At 58.9% G+C, this 25,427-nt stretch overlaps 1 protein-coding gene across 1 annotated transcript; it reads left to right on the top strand.

The window, feature by feature from the left end:
- Window positions 1–5,660: 5,660 nt before the first annotated feature.
- On the top strand, window positions 5,661–21,193 carry LOC137466934 (prickle planar cell polarity protein 3-like). The gene is made up of 7 exons (XM_068178531.1): window positions 5,661–5,787; window positions 7,392–7,505; window positions 10,011–10,148; window positions 13,018–13,230; window positions 16,066–16,249; window positions 17,211–17,414; window positions 21,150–21,193. Exons 2-7 carry the CDS (start codon window positions 7,437–7,439, stop codon window positions 21,191–21,193), a joined length of 852 nt encoding a protein of 283 aa, XP_068034632.1. The 5' UTR covers window positions 5,661–5,787; window positions 7,392–7,436.
- The last annotated feature ends 4,234 nt before the right edge of the window (window positions 21,194–25,427 follow it).

Raw genomic sequence — 25,427 nt, 5'->3', positions numbered from 1 at the left:
GATTTGGGGTCAGGGGGTTCCTCTAAGATTTGGGGTCAGGGGTCTCCCCAATTTGGGGTCAGGGTCTTGGATTTGGGGTCAGGGGGATCCCCCAATTTGGGGTCATGGGAGTTCTCCTATGGTTTGTGGTCGGGGTCTCCCCGATTGGGGTCAGGGGGGTCCCCGATTTGGGGTCAGGGGGATCCCCCAATTTGGGGTCAGGGGGAGTCCCTAAGATTTGGGGTCAGGGGTCTCCCCGATTTGGGGTCGGGGTCTTGGATTTGGGGTCAGGGGGATCCCCCAGTTCGGGGTCATGGGGGTTCTCCTATGGTTTGGGGTCGGGGTCTCTCTGATTTGGGGTCTCCCCGATTTGGGGTCCACGATTTGGGGTCAGGGGGGTCCCCGATTTGGGGTCGGGGTCTCGGATTTGGGGTCAGGGGGATCCTCCAATTTAGGGTCAGGGAATTCCCCTAAGGTTTGGGGTCAGGGGTTCCCCCAATTTGGGGTCGGGGTCTCGGATTTGGGGTCAGGGGGATCCTCCAATTTAGGGTCAGGGGGTTCCTCTAAGGTTTGGGGTCAGGGGGTCTCCCCAGTTTGGGGTCAGGGTCTTGGATTTGGGGTCAGGGGGGGTCCCCTAAGGTTTGGAGTCAGGGGGGGTCCCCTAAGATTTGGGGTCAGGGGGTCTCCCCGATTTGGGGTCAGGGTCTTGGATTTGGGGTCAGGGGGATCCCCCAATTTGGGGTCATGGGGGTTCTCTCTATGGTTTGGGGTCGGGGTCTCTCTGAGTCGGGGTCTCGGATTTGGGGTCAGGGGGGTACCCGATTCGGGGTCGGGGTCTCGAATTTGGGGTCAGGGGGATCCCCAATTTGGGGTCAGGGGGTTCCTCTAAGTTTTGGGGTCAGGGGGGTCCCCGATTTGGGGTCCCCCGATATGGAGTCCGGGGTCCCCCATTTGGGGTCAGGGGGGTCCCCGATTTGGGGTCAGGGGGATCCCCCAATTTGGGGTCAGGGGTCTCCCCGATTTGGGGCGGGGGGTACCGGGCTGCGGGCGCGGCGGGGCCGTGGCCAGCGCTCGCAGCAGCCGCGGGTGCCGGGCCAGGACGGGGCAGCGCAGCAGGGCGGCCATGGGGGTGCTGGGGGGGGCAAAAAAGGGGGGTTCAGGGGGGGTCCGGCACCCCAAAAACCCCAAACCCCCCCAAACCTCCCCCCCCAAATCCCACTGGTGCTTCTCAACCCCAAACGGCCCCAAAATCCCCCCAAATCCCCCCAAAATCGCTGCCATTGGACAGAAAAGGGGAGGTCGGGGGGTCCTGCACCCCAAAACCCCCCCCAGCACCCCCCAAAATCCCGCCAGGAACCCCCAAAACCCCCAAGCACCCCAAAAACCCCCCAGGCGCCCCAAAACCCCCCCTCCGGGACCCCAAACCCTCCTCCGGACCCCCCAAAACCCCTCCGGGACCCCAAAACCTCCTCCTGGACCCCCCAAAAAAGTCCCCAGAACCCCCCAAAATCCCCCAGGGACCCCAAAACCTCCCCAGGACCCCCCAGAAATCCCCCCGGGACCCCAAAACCTCCCCAGGACCCCTCAAAACCGCCCCAGTCCCCCCTAAAAAAAACCCAGGACTCCCCCAAAACCCCGAGCACCCCAAAATCCCGCAGGATTCCCCCCAAAACCCCCCCAGGACCCCCAAATCCGCCCCTCCCCCCAGCCCCACCCGGGAGCCTCCGCCCCGTTTTTGGGGGTTTTTTGGGGGTTTTGGGGTGGGTGTGGCCCCTCCCCCCCCCACCCTCCTTATCAGCCCCTCCCCCCCCCTTATCAGCCCCCGACACCTGGAGCCCGCGGGGTCACGTGACCTCAGGGCAGGGAGGGAATTTGGGGTGGCCCGGCCCCCCAAAACCGCAGAAACCCCCCAAATTACCCCCAAAACCCCCCCAAAAAACCCCAAACCCCCCAAAAAACCCCAGCTCCCCCAAATAACCCAAAAAAACCTCCCAAAAAACCCAAATAACCCCACAAAAACCCAACCCCCCCAAACAACCTCAAAAAACCCCAAAACCCCCCAAAAAAACCACCAAATAACCCCCAAAAAAACCCTCAACCCCCAAATAATCCCCCAAAAAAACCCAAAACCCCTAAATAACCCCAAAAAACTCCACCCCCCAAAAAAAAAACCCCAGGAAAACCCCAAAACCCCCAAATAACCCTAAAAAAACCCAACCCCCCCCAAATAACCCCAAAAAAACCCCAAATCCCCCCCCAAAAAAAACCCTCAATCCCCCTGAAACCTCCCCAAAATCCTCCCAAATCCCCCCCAAAAGGCCCCAAATCCCCCAAACCCCAAAAATCCCCCACAATCCCCCAGATCCCCTAAATCCATCCAAATCCCCCCAAAATTCCCCAAATCCCTCCGATCCCCTAAAAATCGCCCCGTAATCCGCCCCGACCCCCCCCAAGATCCTCCGACAATATTCCCAACTCACCCCAAATCCCCCAAAATCTGCCAAAGTGCCCCAAATCCCCCGAAAACCTCCCCAAAATCCCCCGAAAACCTCCCCCAAATCCCCCAAAACTCCCAAAATCCCCCCCAAATCCCCCAAACCCCGGAAAATCCCCTAAAATTCCCCGCAAAATCCCCCAAATTCTCCCCAAATTCTCCCCAAAATCCCCTAGAAATCCACCCCAAACCCCCTAATTCCCCCGAAAACTCCACGAATCCCCCAAAATCCCCCGAAATCCCCCGAAATTCCCCCCAACCCCCCAAAAATCCCCCCAAAATCCCCCCAAACTCCAAAATCCCCCCAAAATCCCCTAAAATTCCCCCCAAAATCCCCTAAAAATCCTCCCCAAAACCCCTAATTCCACCCAAATCTCCCCGAATCCCCAAAAATCCCCCGAAATTCCCCCCACCCCCCCAAAAATCTCCCCAAAATCTCCCCAAAACTCCCAAAATCCCCCCCAAATCCCCTAAAATTCCCCCCAAAATCCCCCCAAAACCCCCCAAAAATCCCCCCAAAACCCCCCAAATCCCCCCAAAATCCCCCAGATCCCCTAAAAATCCCCCCAAATCCCCTCTCCCTCACCTGTTGTCCCGCACTGAGGACGAACCTAGAGCACTGAGGGTCCCCCCAAACCGGGGCCCCCCAAAACCCGAGAAATTGGAGGGGCGGGGCTTGGAGCGCGGAGGCTCCGCCCACAGCCACGCCCACCCCCGCCCGAACCCCCAAAAATGCTCGGAACGCCCCCAAATCCGCAAAATGCTCCTGAGCCCTCTGAGCCCCCCCAAACCCCCTGAACCCCCAAACCCCCTGAACCCCCAAAATCCCCCAAAGCCCCCCAAAAGTCCCCAAACCCCCTGAACCCCCAAAATCCCCCAAAGCCCCCCAAAAGTCCCCAAACCCCCTGAAACCCCAAAATCCCCCGAGATCCCCAAAAATCCCCAAACACCCTGAACCCCCAAAAATCCCCCGAGATCCCCAAAAATCCCCAAACACCCTGAATCCCCAAAATCCCACAAAGCCCCTGAGCCCCCAAAATCCCCCGAGATCCCCAAAAATCCCCCAAACCCCCTGAACCCCCAAAAATCCCCCGAGATCCCCAAAAATCCCCCAAAGCCCCTGAACCCCCAAAATCCCCAAACCTCTGAGCCCCCCAAAAATCCCCAGAGCCCCCCAAAAATCCCTAAAGCCCTTGAGTCCCCAAAATGCCCTGAGCCCCCCAAAACTCCCCAAATCCCCCAGAACCCCCCCAAACCCCAGTGAACCCCCAAAGCCCCTGAACCTCCAAACCCCCCCAAAAAACCCCAAACGCCCTGAACCCCCAAAATCCCAACACGCCCCAAAATCCGCCCAAAACCCCTAAAACCCCAAACCCCCACAATCCCCAAACTATCTCCAAATCCCTGAACCCCCCAAAATCCCTCAGAATCTCCCAAAATCCCCAAAATCCCTGAACCCCCAAACCCCCACAATCCCCAAACTATCTCCAAATCTCTGAACCCCCCAAAATCCCTCAGAACCTCCCAAAATCCCCCAAATCCCTGAACCCCCAAACCCCCCCAAAGCCCCAAATCCCTGAAGTCCCCCCAAAACCCCCAAAAATCCCGAAAAACCCATAACCCCAAAATCCCCCAAAATCCCAAACATTAAAACTCCCCAAAAACCCCCAAATCCCTGAAGACCCCCAAAATCCCCCAAATCCCAGAACCCCAAACCCCCCCCAATGCCCCAAATCCCTGAAGTCCCCCAAAAACCCCCCAAAAATCCCGAAAAACCCCAAACCCCAAAATCCCAAACATTAAAACTCCCCAAAAACCCCCAAATCCCCCAAAACCCCAAATCCCCCCGAGCCCCGCCCCTACGCTTTAAAAGAGGGGCGTGGCCAACCTGGTGGGCGTGGCCATCTCACATATGGGGCGTGGTTTACCGGTTGCCAGGCAACACAGGGGCGGAACCAGCGCTATGGGCGTGGTCTATGCTGAGTGGGCGTGGTGGAGGCGTGGTCTTCTGTTAGGGGGCGTGGCCTACGGTGAATAAGGGCGTGGTCTGCGCGGAGGGGCGTGGCCAAGGCCCGCCATGTTCACCCGGGGGTCCCGGCGGCGGCGATCGGGGCGCGCCGTGAGCGGGGGCGCTTTGGGGGTTTTGGGGGGCACTTTGGGGGTTTTGGGGGGCACTTTGGGGGTTTTAGGGACACTTCGGGGTTTGGGGAGCTCTGGGGTTTTGGGGCGGTTTGGGGTTTTTGGGGGGCACTTTAGGGTTTAGGGGTTTTGGGGGGCCTGGGGTTTTGGGGAGCGCTTTGGGGTTTTGGGGGGCGTTTTGGGGTCTTGGGGGCACTTTGAGGTTTGGGGGGCTCTGGGGTTTTTGGGGGGAACTTTGGGGTTTTGGGGGGGCTCGGGTTTTGGGGTCTCTGGGGTTTTGGAGGCGCTTTGGGCTTTTGGGGGGCTCTAGGGTTTTGGGGGGGGCTTTGGGTGTTTTGGGGGACTCTGGGGTTTTGGAGGGCACTTTGCCCCCCAGAATACCCCCAAATCCCCCCCAAACCCCCCGAAATCTCTGAGAGGGCACAGCAAAGGGGGGCTCGGGCGGTTTTGGGGTGTCCCGAGGCTGATTTTGGGGTGCCCCCAGGCCGAGGACCCCGAGCGGGGCCGGCCGTGCCGGGCGTGCCGCGAGCTCTGCCCCGGCTTCCAGGAGCACCCCTGGAGGTGAGGCCGCGATTTTGGGGTGTCCCCGGGGCTGGGAGGGGATTTTGGGGTGTCCCCGGGGCAGGGATGGGGATTTTGGGGTGTCCCCAGTCACCCCCTGGGGTAGGACGGGGATTTTGGGGTGACCCGGGGCAGGGATGGGGATTTTGGGGGTGTCCCCAGTCACCCCCTGGGGTGGGACGGGGATTTTGGGGTGACCCGGAACTGGGACGGGGATTTTGGGGTGCCCACCATGCCCGATTTTGGGGTCCACCCTGACGGATTTTGGGGCACTCCATGACCAATTTTGGGGTTCCCCGGGCGGATTTTGGGGTTCCCCGTCACCAATTTTGGGGTTCCCCATTGCCATATATTGGGCTTCCCCCTGACGGATTTTGGGGTTCCCCATGCCCGATTGTGGGGCTCCCCTGAGGGATTTTGGGGTCCCCCCAGGAAGCTCTGCCAGCACTGCAAGTGCCCGCGGGGGGAGCACGTGGGGGGCGGGGTCCCCCCGGCCCTGCAGGGGGTCCTGGCCCGGCTGCTCCCCGAGTCCCACCCTCCCCCCGGCTCCGAGGATTCGGGGTGCTCCCCCGAGGAGTTCGCCTGGGCCCCCCCCCGGCCTCAGCCCCGACCAGGTAACCCCCAGTGCCCCACCCCCACCGGGACCCCAAAAACCCCCAAGGGATGGGGACCCCCCCTCCATGTCCCCCAATCCCCCTGGGACCCCCAAAAACCCCCAAGGGATGGGGACCCCCCTCCATGTCCCCCAATCCCCCTGGGACCCCCCAAAAACCCCCAAGGGATGGGGACCCCCCCCTCCATGTCCCCCACCCCTCCCAGCACCCCCCAAAAACCTCTCAAGGATGGGGATCCCCCAATCGGAGCCCCCCAAAATGATCTGACCCCCCCCCGGACCCCTCCTGACCCTTTCACAGACCCCAACACCCCCCGGGGATGCCACAAGCCCCGCCCCCTCACCAGGCCATGCCCTGACAAGCCCCACCCACCTTTTGAAGCTCCACCCCATCTGCAGGAAGCCCCTCCCACCTGCCCCAGCCCCTGTTGAGCCCCGCCCACATTTTTCCGCCTCTCCTATCAGGTGGGTTTCTCGGTGAAGCTCCGCCCCCACAAAGCCCCGCCCCATCTGAGCCACACCCTCCTGTGGGCCACACCTCCCTGCAGGCCACACCCACTGGTTAGGCCCCGCCCCATTTCCCCATGCGGGATTTTGTCACCTGCCCCACCCCACGGTGAAGCCACGCCCTCCGTGGGCCCCACCCAGTCAGCCCCACCCCATCCAGTCACGCCCCTCTAAGCCCCACCCCCCTTCTCCACAGGTGACCCAGAGCGTCCCAGTCCTGCCCCATCAAACCCCGCCCATTCGGCCACGCCCCCCCAAGCCCCGCCCATCATGTGACACTGCTCTGAAGCCCCACCCTGCCAAGCCCCGCCCTCCCCATCTGTTCCACTGAGGCCACGCCCCTCGTGTCACACCCTGCTAAGCCCCGCCCATATCATTAAGCTCCGCCCTTCCGCAGGTGTGTCAGTACTACCCACTGCTCCCATTAAGCCCCGCCCCTCTGCAGGTGTGTCAGTACTACTCACTGCTCCCATTAAGCCCCGCCCACCGCGTTTAGTCCCGCCCACCGCGTTAAGTCCTGCCCCTCCGCAGGTGTGTCAGTACTCCTCGCTGCTCCCGTTAGGCTCCGCCCCTCCCGTTAAGCCCCGCCCCTCCGCAGGTGTGTCAGTACTCCTCGCTGCTCCCGTTAGGCTCCGCCCCTCCAGTTAAGCCCCGCCCCTCCCGTTAAGCCCCGCCCCTCCCTCAGGTGTGTCAGTACTCCTTGCTGTTTTGTTAAGCCCCGCCCCTCCCGTTAAGCCCCGCCCCTCCGCAGGTGTGTCAGTACCCCTCGCTGCTCCCGTTAGGCCCCGCCCCTCCCGTTAAGCCCCGCCCCTCCCGTTAAGCCCCCGCCCCTCCGCAGGTGTGTCAGTACTTCGCGCAGCTCCCGTTAAGCCCCCGCCCCTCCCGTTAAGCCCCGCCCCTCCGCAGGTGTGTCAGTACCCCTCGCTGCTCCCGTTAGGCCCCGCCCCCTCCCGTTAAGCCCCGCCCCTCCCGTTAAGCCCCGCCCCTCCCGTTAAGCCCCGCCCCTCCGCAGGTGTGTCAGTACTTCGCGCAGCTCCCGTTAAGCCCCGCCCCTCCCGTTAAGCCCCGCCCCTCCCGTTAAGCCCCGCCCCTCCGCAGGTGTGTCAGTATTTCGCGCAGCTCCCGCCCGCGCTGGTGCCGCGCATGCGCAGTCCCGGCGAGCGGCACCGGCTGCGGGAGCTGCTGCGGCAGCTGCCCCCGCACGACCTGGAGGTACCGGGGAACCGGGGAGACCGGGGGGTCCTGGGGTACCGGGGAACCGGGGGTCCTGGGGGGACCGGGGGCACCGGGAGTCCTGGGGGGACTGAGGGGACCGGGGGGGACCAGGGGGTTCGGGGGCACCGGGGGGTCCTGGGGTACCGGGGAACCGGGGGTCCTGGGGGGACCGGGGGCACCGGGGGGTCCTGGGGTACCGGGGAACCGGGGGTCCTGGGGGGACCGGGGGCACCGGGGGGTCCTGGGGGTCCTGGTGGAGCCAGGGGTACTGGGGGTACCGGGGGGTTCGGGGGTACCGGGAGTGACCGGGGGTACCAGGGGCTCCACGGGGGTTCGGGGGTACCGGGGGGTCTGGGGATTAGGGGGTACCGGGGGGGTTCGGGGGTACCGGGGAGGTTCGGGGGTACCGGGGGTTCGGGGGGTAACGGAAGGGTCTGGGGGTACCGGGGGGGTTTGGGGGTACCGGGGAGGTTCAGGGGTACCGGGGGTTCGGGGGTAACGGAAGGGTCTGGGGGTACCGGGGGGGGTCTGGGGTACCAGAGGCTTCGGGGGTACCGGGGAGGTTCGGGGGTACCAGGGGGGTCTGGGGGTACTGGGAGGGTCTGGGGGTTCGGGGGTACCGGGGGGGGTTCGGGAGGTACCGGGGGTCCTGGGGGGCTTCGAGGGTTTGGGGGTCTCGGGAATCCGGGGGGTTCGGGGGTTCCTGGGGCTCCAGGGGGGTGCTGGGGGTACCGGAGGGGTCCGGAAGGTTTGGGGGTGCCGGGGGTCCGGGGGGGGACCGGGGGTTTGGGTTGTTCAAGGGCGTTTTTGGGTGAATTTGGGTTGTTTGAGGGCGTTTTTGGGGTGGTTTTGAGCTCTTGGAGAGCATTTTTGGGGTGGTTTGGGTTGTTCAAGGGCGTTTTTGGGGTGAATTTGGGTTCCTGGAGGGCGTTTTTTTGGGGTGGTTTGGGTTGTTTGAAGGTATTTTTGGGGCAGTTTTGGGTTGCTCAAGGGCGTTTTTGGGGCGTTTCGGGTTGTTTGAGGGCGTTTTTGGGGTGGTTTTGTGTTCTTGGAGAGCATTTTTGGGAGGGTTTGGGTTGCTCAAGGGCATTTTTGGGGTGAATTTGGGTTCCTGGAGAGCGTTTTTTGGGGGATTTCGGTTGTTTGAAGGTTTTTTTTGGGGCAGTTTTGATTTGTTTGAGGGCGTTTTTGGGGTGGTTTGGGTTCCTGGAGAGCGTTTTTGGGGGATTTGGGTTGTTTGGGTTTTTTTGAGGCAGTTTTAGGTTGTTTGAGGGCGTTTTTGGGTGAATTTGGGTTCCTGGAGAGCGTTTTTGGGGTGGTTTGGGTTGTTTGATGTTTTTTGGGGGCAGTTTTGCGTTGTTTGAGGACGTTTTTGGGGTGGTTTGGGTTCCTGGAGAGCGTTTTTGGGGTGGTTTGGGTTGTTTGAGGATGTTTTTGGGGTGGTTTGGGTTGTTTGAGGGCGTTTTTGGGGTGGTTTGGGTTCCTGGAGAGCGTTTTTGGGGGATTTGGGTTGTTTGAAGGTGTTTTTGGGGCAGTTTTGGGTTGTTCAGGGGCATTTTTGAGGCAGTTTTGGGTTGTTCGAGGGCGTTTTTTGGGGTGGTTTGGGCTCCAGGGGAGCGTTTTTTGGGGAATTTGGTTTGGGTTGTTCAGGGGCATTTTTGGGGCAGTTTTGGGTTGTTTGAGGGCGTTTTGGGGTGGGTTTAGGTTCCTGCAGAGCTTTTTTGGGGTGGTTTGTGTTGTTTGAGGGCGTTTTTGGGGTGGTTTGGGTTGTTCAAGGTTGTTTATTGGGGCGTTTTGGGATTCTGGAGGGAGTTTTTGGGGCAATTTAGTGTTCTTTGATGTATTTGTGGGCAGTTTTGGGTTGTTTGAGGGCGTTTTTGGGGTGGTTTGGGTTCCTCAAGAGCATTTTTGGGGTGGTTTGGGTTCCTCAAGGGCATTTTTGGGGTGGTTTGGGTTCCTCAAGAGCATTTTTGGGGTGGTTTGGGTTGTTTGAAGGTGTATTTGGCATGAATTTTAGTTTCTGGAGAGCATTTTGGGGGGATTTGGGTTGTTTGATGTTTTTCGGGCAGTTTTGGGTTGTTTGAGGGCGTTTTTGTGGTGGTTTTGAGCTCCTGGAGAGCATTTTTGGGAGGATTTGGGTTGCTCAAGGGCATTTTTGGGTGAATTTGGGTTCCTGGAGAGCGTTTTTGGGGTGGTTTGGGTTGTTTGGGGGTTTTTTGAGGCAGTTTTGGGTTGTTTGAGGGCATTTTTAGGGTGGTTTGGGTTGTTTGAAGGTGTTTTTTGGGGCAGTTTTGGGTTGTTCAGGGGCATTTTTGGGGCAGTTTTGGGTTGTTTGAGGGCATTTTTGGGGTCAGTTTATGTTCCTGGAGAGCGTTTTTGGGGTGATTTGGGTTGTTTGAGGGTTGTTCAGGGTTGGGTTCGGTGTTCCTAGGTAGTTTTGGGGGATTTTGGGGGGATTTGGGGATTTTTTGGGGGGTCTGAGCTTCTCCCACCCCTTCCCAGCCCGAGTTCTGCCACGACCTGGATGAGGTCGAGCGTCGGGAAATGAAACTTTTCGCCCAGCGCCGAAAAAGGGAAAATTTGGGCCAAGGGAGCGTCCGGCCCCTCCCCCTCACCAGCGTCGGGGCCGTCTGCCAGCAGGTGGGGGCACCCCAAAAACGGGCGCCCCAAAAATGGGAATTCCAAAAATGGGAACCCCTCCAAAAAAAGGGAATCCCAAAAATAGGAACCCCTCTAAAAAAAGGGAATCCCAAAAATAGGAATCCCCAAAAAATAGGAATCCCCAAAACATGGGAATCCCCAAAAAATGGGAACCCCCCCAAATGGGCACCCAAAAAACGGGAACCCCAAAAAACGGGAACCCCAAAAATGGGGACCCCAAAAATGGGAACCCCCCAAAAAATGGGAACCCCAAAAACGGGAACTCTCAAAAATGGGAACCCCAAAAATGGGAACCCCAAAAAGGGAACCCCAAAAATGGCACCCCAAAAACGGGCCAAAACCGGGCACCCCAAAAACGGGACCCCAAAATGGGAACCCCAAAAATGCGCACCCCAAAAATGCGCACCCCAAAAATTTGAACCCAAAAATGGGAACCCCAAAAAATGGCACCCCCAAAAATGGGCACCTCAAAAACGGGCCACATAAGAGCACCCCAAAAATGGGAACCCTAAAAACAGGCCCAATAAGGGCACCCCAAAAACAGCACCCCTGAAAACGGGACTTCCAAAAACGGGGACCCCAAAAATGGGAACCCCCAAAAAAAGTCCTGTAGGAGCCAAAAATGGGGGTGAGAAGCCCCAAAATGAGAGGGGAACCCCAAAAAGGGGAGTGGGGAACCCCAAAATAGGAGTCGAGGCCTGGATATGTTGGGGGACCCCAAAATCAGGGAAGGCGAACTTAAAATTTTGGGGTGAGGGAACACGAGAAGGGCACATGGGGCCCCCAAAACGGGTGGGAAACCCCAAACTTGGGGGGTGGAGCCCCAAAAAATGGGGGGGAACCACAAAAAGTGCCCCATAACCACCCCATAACCACCCTCAGCACCCCAAAATCACCCTCTGCACCCCATAACTGCCCCATAACCACACTCAGCACCCCAAAATCAACCTCTGCACCCCATATCCCCTCATAACCACCCTCAGCACCCCAAAATCACCCTCTGCACCCCATAGCCACCCCATAACCACACTCAGCACCCCAAAATCACCCTCTGCACCCCATAACTGCCCCATAACCACACTCAGCACCCCAAAATCAACCTCTGCACCCCATAACTGCCCCATAACCACACTCAGCACCCCAAAATCACCTTCAGCACCCCATAACCACCCCATAACCACCCATAACCACCCCATAACCGCCCCATAACCACCCCAAAATCACTCTCAGCACCCCATAACTGCCCTCAGCACCCCATAACCACCCATATCCACCCCATAACCACCCATAACCACCCCATAACCGCCCTCAGCACCCCAAAACCACCCTATAACCACCCCATAACCACCCATCACCACCTATATCCACCCCAAAATCACCCTCAGCACCCCATAACCACACATAACCACCCCATAGCCACCCCATAACCACCCCAAAATCACTCTCAGCACCCCATAACTGCCCTCAGCACCCCATAACCACACATAACCACCACATAGCCACCCCATAACCGGCCTCAGCACCCCATAACCACCCATAGCCACCCCATAACCACCCTCAGCACCCCAAAGCCACCCCATAACCACCCATATCCACCCCAAAATCACCCTCAGCACCCTATAAGCACCCCATAGCCACCCCATAACCACACTCAGCACCCCATATCCACCTATATCCACCCCAAAATCACCCTCAGCACCCCATAACTGCCCTCAGCACCCCATAACCGCCCCATAACCACCCTCAGCACCCCATAACCACCCATAACCACCCCATAGCCACCCCATAACCACCCTCAGCACCCCATAACTACCCATATCCACCCCAAAATCACCCTCAGCACCCTATAACCACCCCATAGCCACCCCATAACCACCCCAAAATCACCCTCAGCACCCCATAACTGCCCTCAGCACCCCATAGCCGCCCCATAACCACCCATAACCGCCACATAACCACCCATAACCACCCCATAACCACCCTCAGCACCCCATAACCACTCATAACCACCCCATAGCCACCCTATAACCACCCTCAGCACCCCATAACTACCCATATCCACCCCAAAATCACCCTCAGCACCCTATAACCACCCCATAGCCACCCCATAGCCACCCTCAGCACCCCATATCCACCTATATCCACCCCAAAATCACCCTCAGCACCCCATAACTGCCCTCAGCACCCCATAACCGCCCCATAATCACCCATAACCACCCCATAGCCACCCCATAACCACCCTCAGCACCCCATAACCACCCATAACCACCCCAAAATCACCCTCAGCACCCTATAACCACCCCATAGCCACCCCATAACCACCCCAAAATCACCCTCAGCACCCCATAACTGCCCTCAGCACCCCATAGCCGCCCCATAACCACCCATAACCGCCACATAACCACCCATAACCACCCCATAGCCACCCCATAACCACCCTCAGCACCCCATAACCACCCATAACCACCCCATAGCCACCCTATAACCACCTTCAGCACCCCATAACCACCCATAACCACCCCATAGCCACCCCATAACCACCCTCAGCACCCCATAACTACCCATATCCACCCCAAAATCACCCTCAGCACCCTATAACCACCCCATAGCCACCCCAAAATCACCCTCAGCACCCCATAACTGCCCTCAGCACCCCATAACCGCCCCATAACCACCCATAACCACCCCATAGCCACCCCATAACCACCCTCAGCACCCCATAACCACCCCATAACCACCCCATAGCCACCCTATAACCACCTTCAGCACCCCATAACCACCCCATAACCACCCGGACCCACCCCAAACCCGCCCCTAAGTCCTCGGGGTTTCTCCCGTGTGCCCGCAGTGCGGCGGCGCGGTGCAGGGTGGCACCCTGGCGGTGTTCGCGGCGCGGGCGGGGCTCGGGCTGTGCTGGCACCCGCGCTGCTTCCGCTGCCAGCGGTGCCAGCAGCCCCTGGTGGACCTGGTCTACTTCTGCCCCGGGGGCGCCGGGGGGCGGCTGCTCTGCGGGAGGGACCACGGCGACAGCGTGCGGCACCGCTGCCCCGCCTGCGACGAGGTGCGGGGCTGCGGGGGGGTACGGGGGGCTATGGGGGGTATGGGGTGCTCAGGATGGTTATAGGGTGGTTATGGGGTGGTTATGGGGTCTCAGTGTGGTTATGGGGTGCTCAGTGTGGTTATAGGGTGGTTATGGGGGGATATGGGGTGCTCAGGGTGGTTATAGGGTGGTTATGGGGTGCTCAGTGTGGTTATAGGGTGGTTATGGGGTGCTCAGTGTGCTTATAGGGAGGTTATGGGGGGATATGTGGTGCTCAGGGTGGTTATGGGGTGGTTATGGGGTGCTCAGTGTGGTTATGGGGTGGTTATGGGGTGCTCCGTGTGGTTATAGGGTGGTTATGGGGGGATATGGGGTGCTCAGGGTGGTTATGAGGTGGTTATGGGGTGCTCAGTGTGGTTATGGGGTGGTTATGGGGGGATATGGGGTGCTCAGGGTGGTTATGAGGTGGTTATGGGGTGCTCAGTGTGGTTATGGGGTGGTTATGGGGGGATATGGGGTGCTCAGGGTGGTTATGAGGTGGTTATGGGGTGCTCAGTGTGGTTATGGGGTGGTTATGGGGGGATGTGGGGTGCTCAGGGTGGTTATGGGGTGGTTATGGGGTCTCAGTGTGGTTATGGGGTGCTCAGTGTGGTTATAGGGTGGTTATGGGGGGATATGGGGTGCTCAGTGTGGTTATGGGGTGGTTATGGGGTGCTCAGTGTGGTTATGGGGTGGTTATGGGGGGATATGGGGTGTTCAGGGTGGTTATGGGGGGATATGGGGTGCTCAGGGTGGTTATAGGGTGGTTATGGGGTGCTCAGTGTGGTTATGGGGTGGTTATGGGGGGATATGGGGTGTTCAGGGTGGTTATGGGGGGATATGGGGTGCTCAGGGTGGTTATGAGGTGGTTATGGGGTGCTCAGTGTGGTTATGGGGTGGTTATGGGGTGGTTATGGGGTGCTCCGTGTGGTTATAGGGTGGTTATGGGGTGGTTATGGGGTGCTGAGTGTGGTTATGGGGTGGTTATGGGGTCTCAGTGTGGTTATGGGGTGCTCAGTGTGGTTATAGGGTGGTTATGGGGGGATATGGGGTGCTCAGGGTGGTTATGGGGTGTTCAGGGTGGTTATGGGGTGCTGGGAGCAGTTATGGGGTGGGTATGGGGTTCTCAGTGTGGTTATGGGGTGATTATGGAGTGCTCCATGTGGTTATGAGTGGTTAAGGGGTGTACAGTGGGGTTATGGGGTGGGTATGGGGTATTTGGGGTGGCTATGGGGTGGTTATGGGGTGGTTATGGGGTGTTCAGTGTAGTTATGGGGTGGGTATGGGGGGATATAGGTTGCTCAGGGTGGTTATGGGGTGGTTATGGGGTGTTCAGGGTGGTTATGGGGTGGTTATGGGGTGTTCAGGGTGGTTATGGGGTGGTGATGGAGTAGTTATGGGGTGGTTATGGGGGGATATGGGGTGTTCAGGGTGGTTATGGGGTGCTGGGAGCAGTTATGGGGTGGGTATGGGGTGATCAGTGTGGTTATGGGGTGCTCAATGTAGTTATGGGGTGATTATGGAGTGCTCCATGTGGTTATGGGGTGGTTAAGGGTTGTACAGTGGGGTTATGGGGTGGGTATGGGGTATTTGGGGTGGCTATGGGGTGGTTATGGGGTGGTTATGGGGTGTTCAGTGTAGTTATGGGGTGGGTATGGGGTGTTCAGGGTGGTTATGGGGTGCTGGGAGCAGTTACGGGGTGGGTATGGGGTGCTCAGTGTGGTTATGGGGTGATTATGGAGTGCTCCATGTGGTTATGGGGTGGTTATGGGGTGTTCAGTGTGGTTATGGGGTGGGTATGGGGTGATCAGTGTGGTTATGGGGTACTCAATGTAGTTATGGGGTGATTATGGAGTGCTCCATGTGGTTATGGGGTGGTTATGGGGTGTTCAGTGTGGTTATGGGGTGGTTGTGGGGCGCTCAGGATGGTTTTGGGGTGGGTATGGGGTGCTCAGTGTGGTTATGGGGCGCTATGGGGTGCTGTGGGGGGTTATGGGGTGCTGGGGGGTGCTGTGGGGGGTTATGGGGCACTATGAGGTGCTGTGGGGGTTATGGGGTGCTGTGGGGGGTTATGGGGTTCTGTAGGGTGCTGTGGGGGGTTATGGGGCGCTGTAGGGTGCTGTGGGGGGTTATGGGGTGCTGTGGGGGGTTATGGGGCGCTGGGGGGTGCTGTGGGGGGTTATGGGGTGCTGTGGGGGGTTATGGGGTGCTCTGGGTGCTTCTGTGGGGCCGCGGGGTTCTTTGGGCTCTGATTCCCCCCCACCGCCCCCTTGGTGCCCCTTAGGGAATTTTTGGGGTCCTCTGGGGGGCTCTTAGGGTTTTTTGGGACATTAAAGGGGTTGGGGGACACTGGGGGGGCTCTGGCACTGACCCTCCCCCTCTAGCGTGTGCCCCCCAGCTGATTTTTGGGGGGTTCTGGGGGGGTCTCTGTATCACTGACCCCGCTCTGTGCCCCCAGCTGATTTTTGGGGGGCTCTGGGGGGTCTCTGTGTCACTGACCCCGCTCTGTGCCCCCCAGCTGATTTTCGGGGGGCTCTGGGGGGTCTCTGTGTCACTGACCCCGCTCTGTGCCCCCAGATGATTTTCGGGGGGCTCTGGGGGGGTCTCTGTGTCACTGACCCCGCTCTGTGCCCCCCAGATGATTTTCGGGGGGCTCTGGGGGGTCTCTGTGTCACTGACCCCGCTCTGTGCCCCCAGCTGATTTTCGGGGGGCTCTGGGGGGGTCTCTGTGTCACTGACCCCGCTCTGTGCCCCCAGCTGATTTTCGGGGGGCTCTGGGGGGGTCTCTGTGTCACTGACCCCGCTCTGTGCCCTCAGCTGATTTTCGGGGGGCGCTGGGCCGAGGCCGGGGGGCGCCGCTGGCACCTGCGCCACCTGCGCTGCCTGGAGTGCGAGGGGCCCCTGGAGCCGCGGCAGCTGCCCGGGCCGGGGGGGCAGCCCCTGTGCCCCCCCTGCCGCGCCCGCCGCGCCCACCTGTGCGACACCTGCGGGGACCCCATCGGTGAGGGGGGCGCCGGGGGCTGCGGGTCCCCCACTGTCCCCCAGTGTCCCTCCCTGTCCCCAGTGTCCCCCAGTGTCCCGCAGTGTCCCTCCCTGTCCCCAGTGTCCCCAGTGTCCCCAGTGTCCCCCAGTGTCCCTCCCTGTCCCCAGTGTCCCCAGTGTCCCCAGTGTCCCCCAGTGTCCCTCCCTGTCCCCCAGTGTCCCCCAGTGTCCCTCCCTGTCCCCCAGTGTCCCCCAGTGTCCCCAGTGTCCCCTCTGTGTCCCTCCCTGTCCCCCAGTGTCCCCAGTGTCCCCTCTGTGTCCCTCCCTGTCCCCCAGTGTCCCCAGTGTCCCCTTTGTGTCCCTCCCTGTCCCCCAGTGTCCCCAGTGTCCCCTTTGTGTCCCTCCCTGTTCCCCAGTGTCCCCAGTGTCCCCTCTGTCTCCCTCCCTGTTCCCCAGTGTCCCCAGTGTCCCCTCTGTCTCCCTCCCTGTTCCCCAGTGTCCCCAGTGTCCCCTCTGTGTCCCCCCCTGTTCCCCAGTGTCCCCAGTGTCCCCAGAGGTGCAGTATCTCCACGTCACCCACAGGGGGCAGCACTGCAACCTCCTCTGTTCCCCACTGTCCCTCCCTGTCCCCATTGTCCCTCATTGTCCCCCCCATTGTCCCCATTGTCCCCCCCTGTCCCCACTGTCCCTCCCTGTTCCCCACTGTCCCCATTGTCCCTCCCTGTCCCCATTGTCCCCATTGTCCCCTCCCTGTCCCCATTGTCCCTCCCTGTCCGCATTGTCCTCTCTGTGTCCCCACTGTCCCCATTGTCCCTCCCTGTCCCCCTTGTCCCCATTGTCCCCTCACTGTCCCCACTGTCCCCATTGTCCCCACTGTCCCTCACTGTCCCCACTGTCCCCACTGTCCCCATTGTCCCTTCACTGTCCCCATTGTCCCCCCACTGTTCCTCACTGTCCCCGCTGTCCCTCCCTGTCCGCAGAGCTGCAGTGCCCGCACGTGTCCCACAGGGGGCAGCACTGGCACGCCGTGCCGGGCTGTTTCCGGTGCGCCGCCTGCGGGCGCCCCCTGCTGGGCGCGCCGTTCCTGCCGCGGGGGGGCCGCATCTTCTGCTCGCGGCGCTGCGCCCCGCCCAGCCCGCGCTGCGCCCCCCGGCGGCGGAGCTGGGCAGCGACAGCCCCGGCCGGTGAGCGGCCACGGGGCACTGGGGACACTGGGGACACTGGGGACACTGGGGACACTGGGGACACTGGGAGAGGGACTGGGGACACTGGGGACACTGGGGACACTGGGGACACTGGGGACACTGGGAGAGGGACTGGGGACACTGGGGACACTGGGGACACTGGGGACACTGGGGACACTGGGAGAGGGACTGGGGGGATTGGGAGAGGAGTGGGGGACTGGGAGAGGGACTGGGGGACTGGGAGTGGGACTGGGGGACTGGGAAAGGGATTGGGGGGATTGGGAGAGGGACTGGGAGCACTGGGAGAGGGACTGGGGGACTGGGAGAGGGACTGGGAGCACTGGGAGAGGGACTGGGGGGATTGGGAGAGGGACTGGGAGCACTGGGAGAGGGATTGGGGGGATTGGGAGAGGGACTGGGGGACTGGGAGAGGGATTGGGGGACTGGGAGAGGGATTGGGGGGATTGGGAGAGGGACTGGGAGCACTGGGAGAGGGACTGGGGGACTGGGAGAGGGACTGGGAGCACTGGGAGAGGAACTGGGGGACTGGGAGAGGGATTGGGGGGATTGGGAGAGGGACTGGGAGCACTGGGAAAGGGACTGGGGGACTGGGAGAGGGATTGGGGGACTGGGAGAGGGATTGGGAGCACTGGGAGAGGGATTGGGGGGACTGGGAGAGGGACTGGGGGGATTGGGAGAGGGACTGGGAGCACTGGGAAAGGGATTGGGGGGATTGGGAGAGGAGTAGGGGGACTGGGAGAGGGATTGGGAGCACTGGGAGAGGGATTGGGGGACACTGGGGGGACTGGGAGAGGGATTGGGGGGACTGGGAGGACTGGGAGAGGGATTGGGGGGGACTGGGAGAGACTGGGGGGGACTGGGAGGGACTGGGAGAAAATTGGGAGGGACTGGAGTTCACTGGGGTTAACTGGGACTAACTGGGATTAACTGGGATAAACTGAGGTAACTGGGATTGACTGGGATAAACTGGGGTTCACTGGGATTAACTGTGGAGGTTCACTGGGATTAACTGGTGTTAACTGGGAAGGTTCCCTGGGCTAATTGGGATTAACTGGGATCAACTGGGAAGATTCCCTGGGGTAACAGGGATTAACTGGAATAAACTGGGGCTAACTGGGATAACTGGGACAACTGGTGTTAACTGGGGTTAACTGGGATAACTGGGGTTAACTGGTGTTAACTGGGATAACTGGTGTTAACTGGGATAACTGGGGCTAACTGGGATAACTGGGATAACTGGGGTTAACTGGGATAACTGGTGTTAACTGGGGTTAACTGGGATAACTGGGATAACTGGTGTTAACTGGGATAACTGGTGTTAACTGGGATAATTGGTGTTAACTGGGATAACTGGGATAACTGGGATAACTGGTGTTAACTGGGATAACTGGGGTTAACTGGGATAACTGGTGTTAACTGGGATAACTGGGATAACTGGTGTTAACTGGGATAACTGGGGTTAACTGGGGTTAACTGGGATAATTGGTGTTAACTGGGATAACTGGGATAACTGGTGTTAACTGGGATAACTGGGGTTAACTGGGATAACTGGTGTTAACTGGGATAACTGGGGTAACTGGTGTTAACTGGGGATAACTGGGGTAACTGGTGTTAACTGGGATAACTGGGGTTAACTGGGGTTAACTGGGATAATTGGTGTTAACTGGGATAACTGGGATAACTGGTGTTAACTGGGGTAACTGGGGTTAACTGGGATAACTGGGATAACTGGGATAACTGGTGTTAACTGGGATAACTGGGGTTAACTGGGGTAACTGGGGTTAACTGGGATAACTGGGATAACTGGTGTTAACTGGGATAACTGGGATAATTGGGGTAAACTGGGATAACTGGGATAACTGGGGTTAACTGGGATAACTGGTGTTAACTGGGATAACTGGTGTTAACTGGGATAACTGGGATAACAACTGGGATAACTGGGATAACTGGTGTTAACTGGTGTTAACTGGGATAACTGGGATAACTGGTGTTAACTGGGATAACTGGGATAATTGGGGTAAACTGGGATAACTGGGATAACTGGTGTTAACTGGGATAACTGGTGTTAACTGGGATAACGGGTTAACTGGGATAACTGGTGTTAACTGGTGTTAACTGGGATAACTGGGGTTAACTGGGGTAACTGGGGTTAACTGGGATAACTGGGGTAACTGGTGTTAACTGGGATAACTGGGGTAACTGGGATAACTGGGATAACTGGGATAACTGGTGTTAACTGGGTTAACTGGGATAACTGGGATAACTGGTGTTAACTGGGATAACTGGGGTTAACTGGGATAACTGGGGTTAACTGGGATAACTGGGGTTAACTGAGATAACTGGGATAACTGGGGTTAACTGGGATAACTGGGGTTAACTGGGATAACTGGGATAACTAACTGGGGTTAACTGGGATAACTGGTGTTAACTGGTGTTAACTGGTGTTATCTGGGATAACTGGTGTTAACTGGTGTTAACTGGGATAACTGGGATAACTGGTGTTAACTGGGATAACTGGGATAATTGGGGTAAACTGGGATAACTGGTGTTAACTGGGATAACTGGTGTTAACTGGGATAACTGGGATAACTGGTGTTAACTGGGATAACTGGTGTTAACTGGGATAACTGGGATAACTGGGATAACTGGGATAACTGGTGTTAACTGGGATAACTGGGGTTAACTGGGATAACTGGGGCTAACTGGGATAACTGGGATAACTGGGGTTAACTGGGATAACTGGTGTTAACTGGGGTTAACTGGGATAACTGGGATAACTGGGGTTAACTGGGATAACTGGGGTTAACTGGGATAACTGGGATAATTGGTGTTAACTGGGATAACTGGTGTTAACTGGGGTAACTGGGATAACTGGTGTTAACTGGGATAACTGGGATAACTGGGATAACTGGGGTTAACTGGGATAACTGGGATAACTGGGATAACTGGTGTTAACTGGGATAACTGGGATAACTGGGATAACTGGTGTTAACTGGGATAACTGGGATAACTGGGGTAACTGGTGTTAACTGGGATAACTGGTGTTAACTGGGATAACTGGGGTTAACTGGGATAACTGGTGTTAACTGGGAGGCTCACCACGTGCCCCTCCCCCGCAGGCTCGTGGCCCCGCTCCCGCCAGGGCGGTCCCCAGCCCCTCCCCCACCCCCGGCCCCTCCCCCGCCGCCTGTCCCTGCCGGAGCTGGGCCCCGCCCCCGGCCCCGCCCCCTGCCCCTCCCCTCCCGCCCCCGGGCCCTGCCCCTCCCCCCCCCGGGGCTCCCCCCCCGGGCGGCGGCGGGGGAGGGGCGGCCCCCGCTGGCCTTCATCCTCCTCCTCCTCCTCCTCGTCCTCCTCGTGGGAGGGGCTGTTCCTGGGGGAGCCCCTCCCCATCCCCCCACAGCTCCGCCCCCCCGGGGCCCCCCCGGGCCACGCCCAGCCACGCCCCCGGCCCCAGCCCCGGCCACGCCCCCGCGGCTGCCGCCTGGCCTGACCTCTGACCCCTGGGTGACCTCTGTGCGACCTCTGTGTGACCTCTTATTTCTGGGTGACCCCTGACCTCTGGGTGACCCCTGCATGACCTCTGGGTGACCCCGTGTGACCTCTGACCCCTGTGTCACCTGTGACCCCTGTGTGACCTCTCTATGACCCTTCTTTGTGACCTCTGGGTGACCTCTGACCCCTGGGTGATCTCTGACCTCTCTGTGCCTTCTCTAGGACCCTTCTTTGTGCCCTCTGACCCCTGCGTGACCCCTGGGTGACCCCTCTGCTGGCCCTCCGCCCTCTCTCGGTGGCCTCAACCTCAGGGACCTCCCGGTGACCTCATGCTGACCTTTGACCCCTGCTCTCCTCTGCTGACCTTTGACCTCTGCTCTCCTGTGGGGATTCCAGTGCTGACCTTTGACCTCTGCCCTCTCCCCGGCCGTGACCTTTGCACTGTGACCCCGCGGCCGCCTCAGGGACCCCCCGTGCTGTGCCCGCTGACCTTTGACCTTTCAATAAAGGCCCGCAGCCCCGTTCAGGCCCCGGTGTCGTTGGCGCCCCGGTGACGGGGGGCGTGGGGAGGGGGGCACGGGGTGGGAGCAGCGGGAGGGGCCCGGAGCCCGCGCCGGCCCCCGGGGCCGCCATTTGAAACGGGGACTCCCCAAAACCGCGGCGGGGCCGCCGCCCCCCCCCCAACATGGCGGCGCCCATGGGGGCCTGCCGCCTCGCGCGCCGCTTTCCCGCGCGCTGATTGGCTGAGATTAATCGGGGCGGGGTCACGTGGTCGGCGGGAAAACCGGTGCGGTTGCCGCGGCAACGGGGGCGGGGCCAAAGGGGAGGCGCGGTCACGTGAGCGGCGCGAGGCCGGCGGCGACTTCCGGGGGGAAAACGGGAGCGAACTGGGACTGAACTAGGAGCGAACTGGGGTAACTGGGACTGAACTGGGGGAACTGGGAGTGAACTGAGGTAACTGGGACTGAACTGGGAGCGAACTGGGGGAACTGGGACTGAACTGGGACTGAACTGGGAGCGAACTGGGGGAACTGGGACTGAACTGGGACTGAACTGGGGTAATTGGGAGTGAACTGGGGGAACTGGGAGTGAACTGGGGGAACTAGGAGCGAACTGGGACTGAACTGGGGTAACTGGGACTGAACTGGGGGAACTGGGACTGAACTGGGAGCGAACTGGGGTAACTGGGAGTGAACTGGGGTAACTGGGACTGAACTGGGAGCGAACTGGGGTAACTGGGAGTGAACTGGGGTAACTGGGAGCGAACTGGGACTGAACTGGGGTAACTGGGACTGAACTGGGGGAACTGGGAGCAAACTGGGGTAACTGGGAGTGAACTGGGAGCGAACTGGGGTAACTGGGGGCGAACTGGGACTGTACTGGGGTAACTGGGACTGAAGTGGAGGAACTGGGACCAAACTGGGAGCAAACTGGGGTAACCAGGACCAAACTGTGACTGGACTGGGGGAACTGGGAATGAACTGGAATTGAACTGGTGTAACTGGGAGCAAACTGGGAGTGAACTGGGGGAACTGGGAGCAAACTGGGAGTGAACTGGGGGAACTGGGAGCAAATTGGGAGTGAACTGGGGGAACTGGGAGCAAACTGGTACTGAAGTGGGGGAACTGGGAGTGAACTGGGACTGAACTGGGAGCAAACTGGGAGTGAACTGGGACTGAACTGGGGGAACTGGGAGCAAACTGGTACTGAAGTGGGGGAACTGGGAGTGAACTGGGACTGAACTGGGACTGAACTGGGACTGAACTGGGGTAACTGGGAGCAAACTGGGACTGAACTGGGACCTAACTGTGAATGAACTGTGGGAACTGGGAACAAACTGGGAGTGAACTGGAACTGAACTGGGGTATCTGAGACTGAACTGGGACCAAACTAGGAGCGAACTGGTGTTACTGGGGCTGTACTGGTGTTACTGGGACCAAACTGGTGTTACTGGAGCTGTACTGGTGTTACTGGGGCTGTACTGGTGTTACTGGAGCTGTACTGGTGTTACTGGGGCTGTACTGGTGTTACTGGGGCTGCACTGGTGTTACTGGGGCTGTACTGGTGTTACTGGGGCTGTACTGGTGTTACTGGGGCTGTACTGGTGTTACTGGGGCTGTACTGGTGTTACTGGTACCACACTGGTGTTACTGGTACCACACTGGTGTTACTGGGACCAAACTGGTGTTACTGGGGCTGTACTGGTGTTACTGGGACCAAACTGGTGTTACTGGGACCAAACTGGTGTTACTGGGGCTGTACTGGTGTTACTGGGACCAAACTGGTGTTACTGGGGCTGTACTGGTGTTACTGGGACCAAACTGGTGTTACTGGGGCTGTACTGGTGTTACTGGTACCACACTGGTGTTACTGGGGCTGTACTGGTGTTACTGGGGCTGTACTGGTGTTACTGGGGCCGTACTGGTGTTACTGGGGCTGTACTGGTGTTACTGGTACCACACTGGTGTTACTGGGGCTGTACTGGTGTTACTGGGACCAAACTGGTGTTACTGGGACCGAACTGGTGTTACTGGAGCTGTACTGGTGTTACTGGGACCAAACTGGTGTTACTGGGGCTGTACTGGTGTTACTGGTACCACACTGGTGTTACTGGTACCACACTGGTGTTACTGGGGCTGTACTGGTGTTACTGGTACCACACTGGTGTTACTGGGGCTGTACTGGTGTTACTGGAGCTGTACTGGTGTTACTGGGACCAAACTGGTGTTACTGGAGCTGTACTGGTGTTACTGGGGCTGTACTGGTGTTACTGGGGCTGTACTGGTGTTACTGGGGCCGTACTGGTGTTACTGGTACCGCAATGGTGTTACTGGTACCACACTGGTGTTACTGGGGCCGTACTGGTGTTACTGGTACCACACTGGTGTTACTGGGGCCGTACTGGTGTTACTGGGGCAGTACTGGTGTTACTGGTACCGCACTGGTGTTACTGGTACCACACTGGTGTTACTGGGGCTGTACTGGTGTTACTGGGGCAGTACTGGTGTTACGGGGACTGTACTGGTGTTACTGGGGCTGTACTGGTGTTACTGGGACCAAACTGGTGTTACTGGGGCTGTACTGGTGTTACTGGGACCAAACTGGTGTTACTGGGGCTGTACTGGTGTTACTGGTACCACACTGGTGTTACTGGGGCTGTACTGGTGTTACTGGGGCTGTACTGGTGTTACTGGGACCAAACTGGTGTTACTGGGGCTGCACTGGTGTTACTGGGACCAAACTGGTGTTACTGGTACCGCACTGGTGTTACTGGGGCTGTACTGGTGTTACTGGGGCTGTACTGGTGTTACTGGGACCAAACTGGTGTTACTGGGGCTGTACTGGTGTTACTGGGACCAAACTGGTGTTACTGGGGCTGTACTGGTGTTACTGGGACCAAACTGGTGTTACTGGGGCTGTACTGGTGTTACGGGGACTGTACTGGTGTTACTGGGACCAAACTGGTGTTACTGGGGCTGTACTGGTGTTACTGGGACCAAACTGGTGTTACTGGGGCTGTACTGGTGTTACTGGGGCTGTACTGGTGTTACGGGGACTGTACTGGTGTTACTGGGACCAAACTGGTGTTACGGGGACTGTACCGGTGTTACTGGGACCGCACTGGTGTTACTGGGGCTGTACTGGTGTTACTGGGACCAAACTGGTGTTACTGGGACTGTACTGGTGTTACTGGTACCACACTGGTGTTACTGGGGCCGCACTGGTGTTACTGGTACCACACTGGTGTTACTGGTACCACACTGGTGTTATTGGGGCTGTACTGGTGTTACTGGTACCACACTGGTGTTATTGGGGCTGCACTGGTGTTACTGGTACCAAACTGGTGTTACTGGGGCTGCACTGGTGTTACTGGGACCAAACTGGTGTTACTGGTACCGCACTGGTGTTACTGGGGCTGTACTGGTGTTACTGGGACCAAACTGGTGTTACTGGGACCAAACTGGTGTTACTGGGGCTGTACTGGTGTTACTGGGACCAAACTGGTGTTACTGGGGCTGTACTGGTGTTATGGGGACTGTACTGGTGTTACTGGGACCAAACTGGTGTTACTGGGGCTGTACTGGTGTTACTGGGACCAAACTGGTGTTACTGGGGCTGTACTGGTGTTACTGGGGCTGTACTGGTGTTACGGGGACTGTACTGGTGTTACTGGGACCAAACTGGTGTTACGGGGACTGTACCGGTGTTACTGGGACCGCACTGGTGTTACTGGGGCTGTACTGGTGTTACTGGGGCTGTACTGGTGTTACTGGGGCTGTACTGGTGTTACTGGGACCAAACTGGTGTTACTGGGACCAAACTGGTGTTACTGGGACTGTACTGGTGTTACTGGGGCCGCACTGGTGTTACTGGTACCACACTGGTGTTACTGGTACCACACTGGTGTTACTGGTACCACACTGGTGTTATTGGGGCTGCACTGGTGTTACTGGTACCACACTGGTGTTACTGGGGCTGTACTGGTGTTACTGGTACCAC

The sequence above is a fragment of the Anomalospiza imberbis genome, unplaced genomic scaffold (assembly GCF_031753505.1).
Source record: "Anomalospiza imberbis isolate Cuckoo-Finch-1a 21T00152 unplaced genomic scaffold, ASM3175350v1 scaffold_476, whole genome shotgun sequence".
Classification (NCBI taxonomy): Eukaryota; Metazoa; Chordata; class Aves; order Passeriformes; family Viduidae; genus Anomalospiza; species Anomalospiza imberbis.
This window is presented reverse-complemented; position numbering and strand designations above follow the sequence as displayed.